Source organism: Corvus brachyrhynchos, unplaced genomic scaffold (genome assembly GCF_000691975.1).
Source record: "Corvus brachyrhynchos isolate BGI_N302 unplaced genomic scaffold, ASM69197v1 scaffold66, whole genome shotgun sequence".
NCBI lineage: Eukaryota > Metazoa > Chordata > Aves > Passeriformes > Corvidae > Corvus > Corvus brachyrhynchos.
The window spans coordinates 3,280,967-3,299,422 of NW_008238440.1; the positions used below are offsets into that span (position 1 = coordinate 3,280,967).

General features: G+C 42.5%; 1 protein-coding gene across 1 annotated transcript in view; it reads left to right on the forward strand.

The window, feature by feature from the left end:
- BEAN1 (brain expressed, associated with NEDD4, 1) overlaps window positions 1-18,456 on the forward strand; it is a 55,987-nt gene that overhangs the window by 24,959 nt on the left and 12,572 nt on the right. Inside the window, 2 exon segments of the mRNA XM_017736593.1 lie at window positions 13,083-13,292; window positions 15,438-15,579. Of these exon segments, the coding sequence (XP_017592082.1) occupies window positions 13,083-13,292; window positions 15,438-15,579 (352 nt within the window).

Below are 18,456 nucleotides of genomic sequence, written 5' to 3' on the forward strand. Positions count from 1 at the left end.
ACAGCAACTATTTGTGATAATATAGATCTATACACATTTGTAGGAGACAGAGATGGGTTTCATGTGCTCATATTGAATTACCTTGAGTCAGAACCCAAAGGACAGTGTTTATAGAGTAAATAAAACCTTTAAATTAGATTTCTCTACTTAAAGATGCTTTACAGTTTAGGAAAAAAATATTACTACTGAGATCAAAAACAATTTTCCAAAATTCCAAGAAAGATTAAAACTTTAGTGAAAAAAATGCAACCATAACAAAAAGGTATGATTCAAATCTAGTTAAATAAGCTGGCAAATAATGATTAAAGATGTGTTCCTAACTCACAGATGCATGCATGGATGAGTAATTAATCTGGTTTCATACCATGATCATTCTGCACCTACATTGCCTGCCCCAGGACCAGCATTCCCCCAACTCATCTTGAGGACATCCTGCTCCTTTGGAACCCTTCCTCAGTGAAGTGGCTGCTGCTTTTTAATTTCATCTCTGAGAATAACTGAGACATGAGCAGATAACTGAGCCTGTGCACCAGATAATTTGACTGGACACTGTATTGATCCCTCCTGTAACGACTCAGGAGCTGCTGGTGAGGAGGACTTGTTTTGGGAGAGAAGTAATATTGCAAAAGACATTGCAGGGAACCTGTGCTTCATCAGGGATATCCACCCCATGGTCAGGGAAAGAATAAAAGAAGAAATCTTGTGCTAATTTAATCAGAGGAAACAGAACCATAATTCAGTCAGAAATCACCTTGACAAATGTTGTAAATTAATGCATTAGTTGCTGTTCATTACTTTTTTTCCCAGTCACAGTGGTTTTCTAGGGGTGATCTGTATATGGTTCTCATTGCAGAGCTTTTGGGCAATCAAACACTGATAAAGGGCAACATGGGGAATAAACATACACCTTGTTGGGCTATCTCCAACCTCTCTTCAGGCTCTTATCACCAAGGGACACAGGAGGGGAGCAGGAGCAGTGAGTTTCCTTTCTGAACCACAGAGCTCACTGACACCCTTGGCACTTCCTGAATCACCAAGGCTGCCCACACCTTCCCAAGGCTGCAGGCTCAGGTATTGTTAGCTCATATTGTTGCAACCAGGCCACCTGTTTGTATCCTCAGCCCTGCCTTCCTTGCCCCAGCCAGAAAATCTGGTGGTTCAGGAAACTCTACAGCAGCTGCTACTCAGAAAAATCTGTGATCTCATTCCCAGAAGGCCCTAACAGGATAGTATTAACAAATGACACAGTAAATATGGATCCATCAATTATTGTAATAATCCAAGCAGCAGGATATTTCTTGTATAATGTGCTGTCAGCATAAGGGAGATCAGAGTGAAAGTCCCTGCACTAAGTGCTATTCAGAACAAATTGCAGAAGGTCAGCACGCACTGGCTGAACAGTCTAAAGCTGTAAATGTAGCCCCATAAAACACAGTGATTACCCTTGTTAAAATTTCTAGCACATTTCTCCAATTAATACCAATGCAGGAGCCATCCAGAAGGCAGCAGGAGTTCAAACAGAATTTTATTGTTACAGAGAGTTCATACCTTCCTTGATTAAGAATTGCAGTCTGTCCTTTATCTTCAGCAGCTAAAAGAAGCTTAAAACAAACCAACCCCAACAAACAGAAACCAAAACCATACACAAACAAACAAAAAAGCGACCCAGAGAAGCCATCAAACCATAAACACCTAACTGCAAATCACATTCCCTTTCCAGCTTGCAGTGGAAGGCAGGAGCTCTCCCTTGCCCAGCTCAGGAACACACATCTCTAGTGCAGTTCAAAGACACCACCTCCACCCTCGACTGGGATCCCTCAAAAGAACCTCGTGATGCACAGGACAAGAATGAGGAGTTAAAGGAACTGTTTGATACATGCAGAGATTTGAAGCCTTTCCTATCCTCATGGTTTTCCTCAAGCTTCAGGACAGTGGGTACTTTGGATTTTTTAAAAAACATAAATAATTAAAACAATCAAAAAAGTATCCATGTCCCATTGCCATTCTAACCAGGCATTTTGCCAGTACCATTATATTTAGGATACGTTGTGAAGTTCATGGGTTTATAACTTTGGAGCAGGAGGTGAAGAGCTACTTCTCAGAGGTAACACAGATTTAAACATTGCTTTGAGGCAACAGGTAATCCTAAATTCACATCTTCTCCACAGCACATCCACGCTGACTGTCGGCTTTTTAATAATTAATATGAGGCTCATCTCAGCATTTTTACTCTTGCACTTTCCAGTTACGATACCCACCAGGAGTCCATGCTGACATTAAAGCACAAGAGCTCTGAAGAGAAGGCAGCCACCTTTTCTACTCTGACTTTTGTTGCAGTCTCAGCAATCTGTCATTGCACTGCTCGTGCTTTCAGCAGCTGAGGTCCAAGGCTCCCACAGTGTCTCAGCATTTCTTGGCTCTCTAGTTCAGCCAACACTAACTCACTGGTGATCTGCTGGAGGCCTCAGATTTCAGCCATTCCCACCAGCCTCTGCTCAGGGGACCTCTGAGACCACTGGGCTAAAGTGAATTCCTGCCTTGGGATTGGATCATGGCTGTTGTTCTTGGAGCCACAGCTCCTTTGCACAGGCCCAGGTCCTTCCTGCTGTTCAAAGCCCTGGGATTCCACTGCTGTTGGACATCTTTCCCTGCGAGGTCATGCTGGAGACAGTGTCCAGCACAGCACATATCCCACTGTGCATGGACTTGATAGTGCTCTGGTAACCCTGGATCACCATTTCCCCCTTTTATTCCTTTCAGTGCTCCATCACTTCCATGAACAAGCCTTTTTCAGAACAGCTCTTGCTTTTCTGCAGCTCACACACCTGTGTTTCTGCAGTGTCCTATAAAATAGGAGCTATTTTCACGCTGTCAGTTTCTTCACAAAAAAATTATTTGTCTACTAATGCAAAGAATAGAAAATTTCATCTTGTTTTTAATCTGAATGCCTCTTAATCTGATTGTTCATGGACCAGAAACTGAAGAGGTTCATCCATTCGCACCAGAACCAAACAGCAACATATCCAGCAACTGAATCCCCTATGAGCTGGAGAATACAATTTACAAATCTAAGTTTATAAATCCCTTTGAGATGGTTGTAAATTCTCCTGCTGTGAACTCTTTAGATTGCCCTCATATTGAAGGACATTCTGATTCTCCTGTAATGCAAGATTGCCTTCAGGCAGGGAAGAAGAATGTTTAGGTAATTTGGGTAGAACTCCTCAACTGGCCACACCATGTGAGTGCTCTCAGCCTCATTAAGCACCTAACAAGGTAACCCTGACCTATAGCACACAATTAAAATGAATAATATAGGCAGGTGAGAGGAAACTGAAGGGGTTCCAGGGTTTTTTGTGATTTTTTAAAAAGTTGTTAATCCACAATGTAAAAGCCCTTGCTGTTAGCAGGCATGTAGATTAAAATCCCTTTGCAGTCGTGTGTGATCAGGACAACCAGGGACAGAAATTATTTCCTTTTCTATTACAAAGCTGTTTCTTTCTCCATGTGTCTACCCACGCAGTTGAAAGGGAATAGAAGAGGACATCATATCAGCCTAGATACCAGTTTCTCTACCAAGAATCCCATAGCTTTGTTCAAAAGTTCTCTTTTTTTTTTTGCAGTGGGTAAATGGGAGCAATTTAACAGACACATTTCCACCACTGTGAATATTAATAGAAAGCAGCAATCATTAGTGACCTTTAACACAGACTGAACTTCAAGAAGGTAGAAGCTGGATGGTATCCCTGGATACTTCCAGGCAGTATCCCTACAAGAGCTTTCATTTCGGCAGTTTTATTAGAACCACCCCTGCTGGGCACACTTATTTTCTGGGACTGAACCATTTTCTGGTCCCTTTTGTTCAAAAGGCCACAAAACCCAGCCGGCCTTAAACCCAGCCCATGTTCCAGGTCAAGGCATTGTCCAGGGTGCTCTGAGGGCATCACAGGGGTTCTCATCTATGTGCAGCACAAATTCATTACAAAGGGATTCATAAATCCTTTGGATTCAAAATTTAATCAACTTTCCCATAACGTATAATTATTTACATTGAGTATAATCTTCAGAACAGTGTGCTCACAGAGAAAGCCCAAGTTCTTGCTCCAGCCTGACTCTGCATCCCTCAATTACTACTCTCTCTCAATCTTACTGGGTGGCAATGCAGAGCAGTGGACACTGCAACTCCTGTTCCTTTAGAAATATTCCCTTGTTTAAATCATCTTTGAAAATAATAAATAGCTTCCTTTTAAGAACAGGGAGGAATACCTACAGCCTAGACTGTCAACTGCCTGGAGAGGAAATGGTGCAGCAAGCACAGCTGATTCTCAGGGTATCTGTAAGCCTCAGTCCTTCTCAGTGTGTCTTCTGCCTGGGGACAGCTCAGAGCCCTTCTGACTCCCCAGCACATGTGGAGCTGCTGGAGATGATGCAGATATGGATGGTAACCCCATGCTGAAACAGGCCTCAAAGTGGGAACTGTTTTTTCTGTGTTAAGTACTCACATATCCACGCTGCACTCTATATCGAAAGATGAATGCATGTCCTTTCCTAAAGGACATGCTTGGTTTAGGGGGAGTTGTTTGGTTGGTTTTAAAGTCTTTCCTCTGCCACCTCAAATGAAAAGCAACCAACATTACGTTATTTAGAGAAGGAACCATGTGGAGCCTGTAACAGGAGCTCTGTGTGCAAGGCAGCAGAATGTTCTGCTGCCCCAGGCGGAGCTCCAGTGCCCATCAGCTTTCGCAGCCCTTCGGGGTGAGTCTCCTCTCCTCGGTCAGCCGGCCTCAGCCCTGCTGGCCGCAGGCAGGGCACAGTGCAGGATGTGCATCAAACACCCCTGGACGCTGCCCAGAGATCCAGGTGTGAAAAACGAGGTTCACTCTCCTGTGAGAATTAAACAGTTTACTATAAAGACAATAAGAGACACATAAAATAAAGCAAAGGGATAACGGCCGGGTGCCTTGGCGCTCTGCCAAGAGCACACCTGATGCCCGAGGTGAGTCCTTTTTATACCATTTTTACTGTCTGTTCTCTATTCATATTCAAACTTTTCCCGGAGCTGTTCTGCATGGCCACTCCTTGGTTCTGCCTTTTTAGAGCATGTGTAGTCTTCTGCCTTGCGGTTTTTATTTCTTTTGATTCTTGGGGTTGGGCCCGCTAGGTAAGAGTCGATGGGAGGGTGGGTCTCTTTATTCTCCAGACACTCAGGGCTGATTGCAGCTTTGGTCTCTTTGCCCCCCGGGCAGAGCGGTGATAGCGGCTCTCGGACCCTCCTGGCCGCCCGTTCTCCGGGCAGAGCAGCCTTTGGGCCCTTTTGTTCCCTGGACAAAGTGTTGAGCAGCAGCTTCTCGGGCCTCATCCTCTGCTCGCTTGGAGGTTCTCTTACTTGCTCACACTTGCTAACATTCTTGCTAAAAAGAGAGAAAACTACATCCACACAGCAAAAAGCATTTCTAACATTATATAATATCTACCTTTATACTTGCGAGAAGCCAATACTATAATATATGTTTATAACACAGGGAATGGCCTTTGGCCGTGTGGCCAGTCCTGCACTCCCAGTTACCCATCCTTTCACCAAATGAGTCTTTTACAGTGAGCAGTAGGGATTTCCCCCCCAGGCTGCTGAATAGTAATGTTTGAGTGTTTAATTTCTACAGATCTTTCTGTGTCCTTGTACTTCAGCAGCTCCTTTAGCAACAAAAAACCCAGGTGATTGAAATTGTCTCCAGACTCAATATCTGACTTGCCATTATTGACATTCCTGCATCTGTCTAAGCAGAAGTCCTAGTTCTGTTCAGATGAAATCTGAAGGAATTAAATAATTTTTTAACGGGATGAGAAAAACCCTTGATTTATGCAGGCAGATACTGCTGGAGCTTTCACAGATACAAATGATAATGTACTCTAGGCTTTGTGTACTCTGCAACACCATCACCATGATTCATGTAGGAGCACAGAACACCACTGCAAACCATTTTAATTATTTTTAAAAATTCATTTCACCTTGAAAGACAGGCCAAGATAGATCACATGGGACACCACCTCCTAAAGGAAGATCTGGGAATCCCAGCACTTGTTAACTGCTTTCTATCTCAGCACCCTATTCCATACACAACTACCTGGATCAGTATTTCAGTCATCATTCTTTTCTAAGCAGTAAAAATCAGTTTGTTCCTCTATGTGCTTTTTCGGTAGATTACTCCCACTGAAGACTGGCAAGGAGGCTGGAAAAAGAAATGGGGTTAATTTTGATAAGAAAAACCCTAAATAAGAAGCAGCACAAGGGCACAAGCACTGTAGAAGGAGCACTAGGGGTGTGTATAGAAGGTGGGATCTGGTTCCTGAAGCTCAGCTCAACCTCAAAATTTAGTTGCAGACGGATCTTCATTATAGAGCTTTGAATCCTGTGAGAAGGGTAAGGATTGCTAAAGATGATGATGAATAGAGACATTTGAACAGTTCAGTGCAACACCAGGAAAACACAAAACTCCATCATTTAAAAAGTATCATAAATGTGAGCCAGTTTAATAGCAATCAGAAGTGGATAACTGATTTAGAGATTCATTAATACATACAGTGCACAAATCAGGTGCTCACCAGTTGTGACTGTTCAAGCCAGCAAGAATTTCATCAGTCCTTCCCATTTCCTCTGTGGAGCTTGAGAGGAAAGTTTGTAAGGAAAGGAACCTCTCTGTGGAAGGTTTTGGATTTTTGGTTTGGGGATGGTTATTTGTTGCCCCAGTACAGATTGTGTTTCCTGCCTGGGCTCTGTGTTCCATGAGCTGCCACCTCCCCTCTTTAGGTTACATTAAATACAGATCAGACAGAGCTCAGCCTTCTAAAGACAAGACACGAGACATCCAGATCACAGTTCAAGCAGACTGATAAGGTAAAATATAAAATAATTTGCCCATTATATTTTTATGACCTTAAGAAATATTACTATAGTGCAACATTTTTTCCAAAGTTTTACATGAGAAAGTTGTGTGCCAAAAAAACCAGAGTTTCTCACAATAAAAACCCCCAAAATTATAGGGTTTGCCCTATTCAAGTCACTACCAAGCTAGGTTGGATCTGAGCTTATGAAGGTAACTTAACTTTAATGGATAAAAGAGAATTCTCATCATACTCATTTCCAAGCCCTAATACAGAGTTTCTGGGAAAAGTAATAGCTTTGGGTCCTGCTTCTAAAACTGCACTAGTTCCAAGTTGCTTGAATATGAGAAAATAGGGGAAAAATATTCCTTGTCCATCAGCAAGTGGGCTGTTATACTTCCAGACTGATTTGTTTCCCTGCAGTGGTATTTATCATGTTGATAAAATAGACCATGGATCTGAAAATTGGAAGATTTTTCCTGTTAATTTGAAACAGCACCTATACAAGCTGCTGTGACATCAGCATAATACCCCAAAGCCACAGCAGCTGAAAAGATTTACTTCCTGAGCCCTTCTGCAGCCACATTCTCTTTGCTTCTGACATTCTCAATTTGCAGGCTGCTGGTGATCCAATCTTCCTCATTCTGGCTCTATAATAAGGATGTCAATGCAAGAAGAGAGAAAGTCATTATCTCGTAGGCAGCAGACATGATAAAAAGGCCAAGTTTGCTATCTCAGAGGAAAGGCCACCCTCTCTGCCTTGCATGAGCTGCTCAAGGTCATGGGCAGCTTTTGTACCTGGAAGGATGTCCCACGTTCCCTTTCAGCTGTGGACATCAGATAATACTGAACCATCCCTAGCACACAGTCTCAGGTCTGAATAAGGTTTTGATTTTTAACTATTAATCAGTGAAAAATTTTAATTCTGGTTAGAACGTATATATGCAGTAAAAAAGTTCAAAGAGACTTTGAGCTGCAGAGAGCTGCAGAGAAACTGAGTCCGAATTCACAGGTCCTGCCTGGTTAATGGCATTCATGCAGGTTTGGATTATGCTGAGGTATCTCCCACAGCAGCAATGAACAGGCAAGATTAGTTAACCATTTGTATAGGAAGATTTACCTCAAATTTAGAAATAATAATGAATATCATCTGTTTTGGGAACTGTTAAAATGTCACTGGTGCAGCAACTGACAGCAAAAATTTATTTATTCATTGACTTTGTCAAAAAATTACTAAGTGTCAGTTCCAGAAGATAAGAGGTAAAAGTTGGAAACCCTCCCTGTAGAGTTATCATTGAACATCAGTTGTAGCTTAAGAGGCAGTTTAATTTTCTGTGTGGAAATCAGAAAAGGCTAAAGAACAGGAGAACTCTGAGAGAACCAAACATGCTCCTGGGCCTCCTGGAACTGCAAATTCCTTTTCCCACACTATTTGTCTGGCTGGTGTAAAACTGCTTTATAGAGAGGGCATTTTCAAGACCCATCTGGTCATCCACTCATTTGCCCAACTCTTCTACAAGAGAATAAGAGAAACACAAAAGGACAAATAGCCTGCCCTGTTCTCAGCATCCTCATTGCTTCCTTTCAGTCCCATAGGCCAATGACACCCTGGCATTTATCAAGCCTAAGTGAAGTTTCAGCCTTCCTCAGGATCCAATGGAATAGCTTTGAACCCAATAGAGACATTTACTTTTAGATAATTTTAAGGTTCAGCTCCTTAAAATTAAGGGCCCTTGTGTTCAATGGCCTGAGTAACATCCCTCTCCCCTGGCTGCAGTGATGCTCCTGTCATCCAAACCCTCTTCCAGCTTGTTTTTGTGCTACACCTCCCTTACTCCTTTTCTGTGTGACAGAAACAAGAAAATTCTTGTTTCTGTCCCAGGGAAGTGGTGAAGTGGTTGGTGGCAGCAGTTACAGGAGAGTTGGTCACTCTTGGCCAGACCAAACCATTTTCAAACAGGAACTGTTCACAACGGCAGAAACAACAAAATCTTGGATCATTCCACTGATTCAGTGTGTCCGTGTGCTCTCAGCTCCTTCCTGACATCTGTCACTCACCTTCCCTGGATAAAGAGAAGGGAATAATGTATATAATCCAAGGGACTGAAAAAGTACAGATATCAGAAATGTGCTTTCAGTGTTTGAGATGCTGTGTTGCAATTATATAAATACCAAAGGATTACAAAGGGTGCTATGCACCATCCTAAACTGACCTTCCCTCTACTCCATTCCAGTCCTGCACCCTGTGTTAATACAGTGTATTTCAGGGTACTGGGAGGTGCTGGATCACCATCCCAAACAGTTTTACTAACCCAGGGGTACAAGGAACACTCCTGTTCTGCCCATGTGCTTCAGCTCTAGTTCAGCAAGTCAGCACCATGCCCACCCTGCCCTCAGGAAGGAGAATCCCAGGCTGGAAAGGATGCAGGGGTGGATCGTTCTAGACACAAAATGGTTCCAGAACAACACATCAGCATTTCCTCAGGAACTGGTCAGGCACAGTTCAGCCTGGGAAACAAAACCAGTTCATGACTCATCCTCTCCACCAGTCATAACATGAATTATCATCTTTATTAAGATGACAGATTGGAAACCAGGGGAAGAGATTTGGTTATCTTAGCAGGATCCAGCTTTAAAATCATCTCAAAGCCCATCAATTACAGAGGCCATTGCAGCCTCACTAGAGCTGATGTGCCTTCAGGACAAAAGGAAACAAAACAAGACCCCACCACCACCACCAAACTCAACTGAGTATGGAGAGAAGAGACTTTCATTTGTGTGTAGGTGCTTCCCTTCTCTCTCAGCTGAGATACAAGCAGGTGAAAGGCACTGAGGAAGATGGAAACCACTCCTAACAAAGGGCTGGATGTTGGGTGAACCAGGCTTCCAGGACATGTCTGCACACGAGGACATTTCACCCTACCAGGACCTGACCCAGCTGAAACCTCCACATTACTTAAGGCCAAGTTAGAAAGGGATGTGTCCCTTCAAAGAGAGGTAAACAGGAGTGAGACAGAACATTCTGCACCAAAAAAGTCAGGCTGTTCTATACCTCCCTCAGTTACTTTCCAGTTGGTTCGTTGAGATGCAGGAGCACTGAGTAAAATGATATCCTGTGATATTTAAGGGATTTTTCAAAATGCTAATTTATTGCCTTGCACTGAATGGACAGTCCAGGCAGTTTTCCACTGGTGCTGACACTAAAGTCAGTGCTCTGTCAGCCTGTGCCATTTGTGCTGATTCTTGTTACTTACACAGCTCCCATCATGGATAAAAGCCATGCTGTGTACATCCAACATAATTCATATTTAGAGGATTAGATATAAAATATTCATATTTCTGTCTGTATTGTTTATAATTTGCAGTTTCATGGGAAAGGATACAATTTACTTCAAAAAGTTAGCACTCTGTTACTGCTGTTGTATTTATGGGCTTCACATAAATTTCCAGATACTTCTATTCTGAAGGAAAAACAATAGCATTTTTATATAGAGAAATGCATGGTTTATCAAATGAAGATGGTTTTGGATAAGAGAAGAAAATTTATAATGTGGTTTTTTGCCAAAAGTAATATAAACATCTCTTTTTTTCCCCCACAAAATTCAAACCCAAAAAATTTATATCAATACTGCATCTCATTCTGCTGCTGTTTGTCACAGCAGTAAGTCAGTAGTGAAGTCTGGAGGTTCAGACTCACGGTGTCAAACTGAAAGTAGTGCCACAGGAGAAGTTTATCAAGTACATTTTGTGTTAGGGGACTCATTCATTCCTCCTAATAAAAGCAATATTGCACTATAACTTGTCTTTATGAGGGACTGGGTTCAATTAGATTAAAAGCATAAAAAACCCAGAAAGATTCATGCTGGTGAGAAACAATAGACAAAAAAAACAAGATTTGGGACAGCCAAGGAAGCCCTGAGAATGCATTAGATAAATGGGATGTCTTGAACTAAACCACACCACCTCGATACCAGTGCAGGAGAGTATTTTCTGTATGGACTCACTTGAAGCTGTTAAACTTCTATAAAGCAAAATAGGTCCCAATATCAGTGCTCACACTGGGTGGCACCACAGGGATCTCCCAAATAGTCAGTGTGGATATTCCAGCTGGCTTCCACACACAGCTGGAAAAAACATAAAAGATAAATATCCTTAGACAGGCCCTTCCTGTTTAGAGGAGCATTTTGAATTTGTCCCAAGTCTTAAAAGATCTGAAAGCACTCACTGCAGCCTGCTTCCTCCTCATTTGGCAGCAGTTTATCACCAACTCCATTTCCGTACTATTTGACATTAAATTGATGACCACAAGCCTGACAATGCATGGGGCAACCTCACACCCCAGGCTCATGTTCTCATCATGCTGACAACAAAGTTGATTCTTCTTTTACCTTTGCAAGCCAGCCGAAATGACAAATCAATTACCTGCCACTACTTCCAGTTCAGGCGTCAGTCCCCTGCAGCCAGAATTTAACCTGCCACTGCTGTGATATTTGCATCTCTCAAAGGCAGAATTTGCAAAAATCTGAAAAAACAAGGCTATGGAAAGCCAGGGAGGGTGTGTCGGACACATTAGCAACAGAGATAGCTGAAAGAATGTACCAATGAGAAACATGATCAGAATTTTGTAAGGTTTCAGGAAGTTGAGTTCTAGCACAAGGGCCTTACCCCCCAAACATATCCCATACCCAAAACTTCTCTGCACTGAGTATTAAGTAGGACACTTGTACATAACCTTTGATTTAATGCTACAGCATCAGTTTAATTCTCAGAAAACTGAGTCTTCTTTTTTGGCACGAGGTACTTGGTTAAAGCTCAGCACATTTCTTGGCTGTCTTAAATGCTTATAAAGATACTCAGCCAACAGTCAAGTGCTTCCCGAAAATTAACAAAACTCTACTACTTGCTAATTCCCCTGGTTTTATGTATATGTTTCTAATTGGTAGTCTCAATCTCAAGCATCAGCCAATGATAACATACACTGGCTTGAAGCCATCGTCTTCTTTTTAAACTTACTGTGACTGCAAAACACCAAGTGGTGTCTCCCAAAGGAAAAGAGCAGAGAGAACCTTGCTGAGAACTCTCTGATAACATCTATCCTTGTAAATAGCGTTGCACTTCCTAAAACACAGACTCACTTCACAGAATACTCAAAAGAGTCAATTTTGTTAGCCTTGATTCAGCAGGAAATAAATTCTGTATTTGTTCAACTGGCATATAGCCAGATATAAAAAGATATCCAGGCCAGATTCAACAGCCAGGGTAGGTATATGGCATCTCCAGCAATTTTTTTACATCGATAAAATTTTGGTTTACTGATCCTGACCAGCTAATGGGAGATTTTGTTTTAATTTGGGTGAGAGAGGGAGTCTACCTGCTAAAATCCTGAATCCTTTTTCCCATAGCTTCTCCCATTTACCTCCCCTTCATTAGCAGTGTAATCCCCCATAAATACATCTCTGGGCAATTAATTCTCATGTATATTCATTTTTCATCAGTTGATTCTCTAAGGGAAAATTATTGTTTAATTTTAGATATTCTCTCTGCAGGTTGTCTCAAAGGGATGTTTGATTTGGCAATATATTACTGGAGTTACTCTCCTTTAAGCAGATTTTTTATTGAACTCAAATAACACAATTATAGATTTTTTTTTTTTTTTTTTTACCAGGGTAAAGCAGTTGCAACCAAACAATCCCACTCTGGACGAGTCTCTTCCCATACTACAAATCAATTTCTTGGGATGCTGACTCTCCTCATGAACCAAAGCAAGCCCTGTGCCACAAAAGCAGCCTCCTCTGGTTCACTCTTGCCCAAAACCTTGGAGCCTTCTTACACCCCTAACGACAGGCAATTCCTCTCTTCCTCTTGGAGCTCACGCTTTTGAATTTCCGGTTTCCTCCTTGTGCACTTCAGTTTTTCAGCATCAGTCAATTCACGGTACAAAGAATCTTGGCAGGAAGGAGCCATCAAAATCATGGCTCATACACCACTGGCTCCAGCAGGATATTCCCAATAACAGGGAGGCGATTGCCAGTGTTTCCCCTGGAGTCAGTTCCTGACAGCCCCAGGAGTCGGTGTAATAAATGGGTTTTCCGCAAGAGCAGGAATTGGTGCCGTGGGTGTGTCTGAGGCTGTCTCGGGGCTCTGGGAGCCCCTCGGTGCGGGCTCTGTGTGACAAGTGACGCGCTTCTCTCTCTCTCTCTGCTCAGCAGCTGCCTCGAACCAGAGCAGCGCCTCCAGCGCCTTCCCCAGCCCCGCCGAGCCCGGCAGCGACACCAACCTGCTGGTGTCCCCGCTGCTGGTGGCAGGGGTGGTCATCGGGCTGGTGCTCTTCCTGTCCTGTGCCACCATCGTGGTGGGCAGCCTGCGCAAGGACGGGAGGTTCGGACACCCACACCTCGGCAGGGAGGCTGCGGATGGTAAGGCAGCACGGCAGCCAGGGAACGCCTGGCTTGGGGATCAGGCTGGGGCTAAGGGCAGCGAAAATCACCTGGCCACGTGCAAAGGATGAAAAGACAAAATTAAATCATGGGCTAAGTAAGTCCCAGGCAGCTTGGCAGTGTAATGGCTTCTCTGTGCTGGGACTGGTAACGGGTAACACAACCCAGCCAGCGCTGACAGCAGTTCCTAAAATGCTTCTTTCCCTTTGGTATGGGATGAGATTCATCCTCTGTTGCATTTTCATATCCCCCTATAGCCTTGGTGCAGCCTTTGCTGTAATTTCTGTTTGTTGGAAAGGCAGAGCTGTTCCCAGTTCAGCAGAGTGCACCAGCCTACAACAATCACTGGGCAAACGCTGTTTGTCTGAGTGCACACGTGAACATCGGCCTAGAAACAGAACAGCAGGGCACCCGAGTATCATTAAACCATCATTAATGGTGCCATTGATGACACCAGTGTCATTACAACAGTCATCATCATTGAGAGTCAAAAAGGTGCCAATTCCTACCTCCTATCCAAAAAAAAACCCCAAAAAACCCAAAACAAAACAAAAAACCGTAAAGAGAATTTGGGAATATCAAGGAGTTAATTTTAGAGTAATGTTTTTGGCCCTTTTGGGATTTGCTGACAAGAAGCCACTTTGCCAAGGAAATGACACAAGATTATTTCTATTTTAGGAAATAAACAGTTACAAAAAGTTACTGTGTAAGTCTTCAGACAGTAAAAATGCAAATTATAAATAGTGGAGCATCAACAACCACATCCCCTGTGAGCAGGCTCCTCTACCTGCAGTTTGTTATGGGTGCTGTTCTGTGCATAGCATTGAGGGGCTTTTTCTTTATATAGAAAAGACAATAATAGCCACATAAAAATGCATTGGCTTAAATCCTGTTTTCACTGAGGTAAATTAAGTATCAATTGAAGTCAACTGAACTTCATTTAGTTATTTGAATCAGGAATTTTTCTGTCTAAACGAAACAAATCTCCTAGGATCAGTTTGTCCCCTTGGAGCAAGGAGTAATTTTTTTTGGCTTTTCCAGAAATATTTATCCAGATAAGTGAATAACATCTATATTTTAGGAATAAAATTTAGAGTCCAAAAGAATTGAAATGCAAACTTCCATGGCAACCTACAGAGGGAAAATAAAAACAAAATCCAAAAACTAATGTCTACTATTACAGTGACACCAATTTTCCTAATTTTCAGCAGCTAAATTGAGGATTAAATAGTTAAACCCAAACTGGAGCTACTGTTTGACCCATGAACAGCAATATTTTGGTACGATAAAATATTGACCATTAAGCTTTAATCACTGTGTTTAAATCTACTACTCTGGTAATTTCATCTCCTTGAAAAAGCCTGGAGCCAGACAAAAACAGAAAAGACAATTTTCAAACTGCTTGTTGGAAATAACAATGCTAGAGAAATGGAAAAAGAAATGCATATTTTGGGAGATATTCAAAAGAATAATCCTAAACTGAATGGTGCCCCACTACCCAAGTGCAAACGTTACATGGACACACACACACACTAATTGTCCTCTGACACAGAAAACTACACTAAACTCTTAATATTTGTGGAGCTGGGAAGCTCTTGCATGGAAGCATTAAGAAATCCCTGGAGCTGGCAGCAGGATGACTTTTATTTGCTATTTTCCAGCTTTTCCCATTCTTGTCAGTGTTTATTGAGAACAGCATTTGCTCAGCAATCAAACACCTGTCCCTCCTTTTAAACCCCTCCCAGAATGGACAAGCTTTCCATGGATGCAACTCCTGGGAATTTCAGTAACCCCACAAACATCTGAAGCTGCACATGGTAGAACCCCCACTCCTTTTCAGCCTTTGAGGGACAAGAAATCTTTGGAACTTCCATCTACCTTGTAGGGCAGCACTAAAGGTACAGTCCCTGTGCCACAGCCTGAAACACCACAGTTCATCTACAGGTGGTGTTCATTTACTCTTAAAGAAATAATAATACCCTGTGAAACCTGGTTGTTCCAAAATATTCACAATGCCTCTGCCTCAGAAAGGGTTTGTTTTCTGATTTATGGCAGTGTGATAAAGAGTGACAGAGAATCCACCACGGGGGGGAAGCACAGCCAATATTAATTCCTGTTTTGCAGCTCCAGATGGCTTCTCTCATGGCGGCTCCTCTGTAGAGCTGAGATCCACCTGCACAGAGGAGTTTCCCCCAGCCTGTGATTTTGGTTCCTATCTGGATATACTTTCTCAGGTGAACATCATGTATCCTGATCCACCTCCATGGTAAGCATTTTCCTGAGATCCTCAGGGTTACAGTCCTTCACTGGCAAAGCCCACTAACCATAAAAAATTCAGCTCACACAAACTCTGAATACAGACAGACCCTTTAGCTTGAGTATAAGTTCAAGTTTTCCTTAGCAGAATATATCTTTACTAAATAAAGATGTGGACAGGCAGTTCTCATTCAGTGATATTCACATTAAAATTTATCATAGTGATGACATACTAATGAAACACACCAGTAGAATTACTTACAATCGTCTTTCTTTGAAGGAAGTACATTTACAAGTCAAAGTATCAAAGTCAGAAGTACATACTTTTTCCAAGAACTTCCAAGTTACATTTATTACTGACCTTGAGAGTGGTCACATCAGAGGAAACAGAAAAAAATAGGTTCCAGAAATGGTACAGCAGCTCCTTCTAAATTTGTGTGCCCACATTCACAGGGTACAGGAACACAGTCATGAGCCACAGGAGCTGTGCTTTGGGCCATGGGCATCTCCTCCATGTGCCTCATGCACCTTGAGGGCCAGAAGTGAAGGAATTCAGTTACTCCCTCCAGTGAGCCAACAGGAATCATTTTAAGCAGAACATCACTTCAAGCTTTCTGTAGGGCTGTGTCTTACAAACAGCAAACCATGGTTGAACAGCCGTGCCCCCCCTTTCTTTTTCTTTTTTTCTTCCTTTTAAGCAGACTGTTTTGAGTTAAACCACTATAAGAGCATCCCTTTTCTGACTGAGATATAGAGCAACTCAGCACTATGAGCACACAAGACATGGATCTGTGCTTTGTTTATTCTATGCATATTCTACAAGCAGCCCATTATGTATTACCAACTCATACTATATAACAAATGGGCTTTGAGAGATTGTGTAAATATTTTAGCAGAAAGCTCACATGTGAAAAATTATTCTGAGCCTGGCATCTAAATGTGTAGAACTTCATATAAACCCACTTAAGAACTGAGACTGGATTTTGGGCCCACACCCACGAGTCTTTACTAATAAAAGGCAGCCAGCTGACACCCAAGCAAGACTTTGAGTGGGCAGCTGTCCAGAATTCTCAGAACAAACTCACTCCTGTGAACAAACTCTGACAATATATTTCTTTAGCAGACAGATCATCAAAGATTATACCAAAGGTTGCTTCCATTTCCAGTTTAAAACAGGCACCGGGAAGATTTTTCCGTCTCTATGGAGCTCTGTATGAAGGAGATACGAGTGACACAGGATAGCACAGGTTATCCATGCATGTTTTCCAGTAAATTCTGTAACAAGCCTGGCAAAGGTTAATTATCTTGTGTCCTGCCTGTTCTCAGAATCATTCTGGGACACATAAAGGTGTCCAGCCGCTGCCTCCTCCAGATTCCCTACTGGGCTGAGTGGACTGTGTCCCTGAGGGCCCAGGATCCACTCTGCACACACTGGGAAACACTGCTCATCCCATTAATTACAGCCCTGCATCACAGCTCCAAAGTAAAGATTATTGTTAATGGTTTGGCTGTTTTCTCACTGCTACTGTAGTTAAATATTTTAGAAAAAGTAGCTTTGGCAAATCATCAAAATCTTAGTAAATTTTATATCTTAGCAACGCAACTTGGGGAACTTCAGGGAAAGCAGATGGCTGAAAGCAAAGCAACACGGAGACTTTCAAACTTGCCATTAATGCATTCTACAGACCATTGTAACTGTTCAGTGAGAGGCACAGTCGGAATTACTGCATTATGTAAAGCCTGAAAAATTCCTGTATATCTCCCTTTATACTCTCCTGCATGGCATAACACTGCAGTGTCTATCTTTACTTATCAGAGCATAGAGATTATTTTGGGTGATGGGTGCTAACAGCAGGATAGCTGACTGTCAGACATAGCCTGGAAGCAGAAACAAGACACGCCTGACCTTGTGCATTTAAAATATTAACTCCCTGGGATCATCCTCATTGCATAGGGTAATGTTTTGAAGAGTAGGTTTACTGAAACGTAGCACTGCCCAAATGAATGTAATTCCTCCTCCTAATTCCTGGAGGGCAAGATGTAATTTAAAGCTGAACTAGCATGGCCAGAACTAATAATGCAGCTGTGGCATCAGCAGAACAGAAATGAAGAGCAGCAAGGAAAGCAACTGCACTGGCAAATAACTTTGAAAAATCTTTGAAGCGAGAGCATTCAGTGAGTGAAAAGCAGTGGGTGCTGCCAGGATAACTTCCTTTATCCACCTGGTGCTGGCAGAGCCCGCTGGCCACCAGCATTCCAGCACCCAGAGCAGGAGTGTGCAGCCCAGGGCTCTCACACACCATTCCTGCCAAACCACACTTCCAGAAACACTTTCAGTAGAAAGCACACCACCTGTATTTGGCCAAGGGGTGGTTAGTCTAGAATGGTCTAGTCAGAGTTTATAGCTGAGCTTTAAACCACAAAATGAGTGGAAAAGGGATTTAAGGGGAAGGCTGATGAAACACAGAGTCCCCATGCCTGTGGCTGAGGGAGAGCTCCCTGTTCAGGCCTGCCCGCTCCCACCCCTCCATCTGGAAGTCCAGTAACACTATTTATATAAAACACTATTTATAGAAAAAATGTTATTGGTAAATTAATCTATGAAAAATGCCTTGGGATATTAATACTTGCTCTGATCTCTAAATCACAAGTTTCATTTGAGATTCAATCTGATTATCACCACAGACACTTCCACGAACCACTTTCTTGCACTAGATTTTAGGTTAGATATAGAGGGATGCCATGCATGGAATTTTGTCATTAGCCTGCCATAGTTGCAGGGTGGTTACAGAGAAGCCATTTGGTCAATTTGTTTTGACAGCCCAAAATATACAGTGCTGCTATCCATAAACATCCCTTTAGGACAGTTAATAGCTTTTTAATGAAT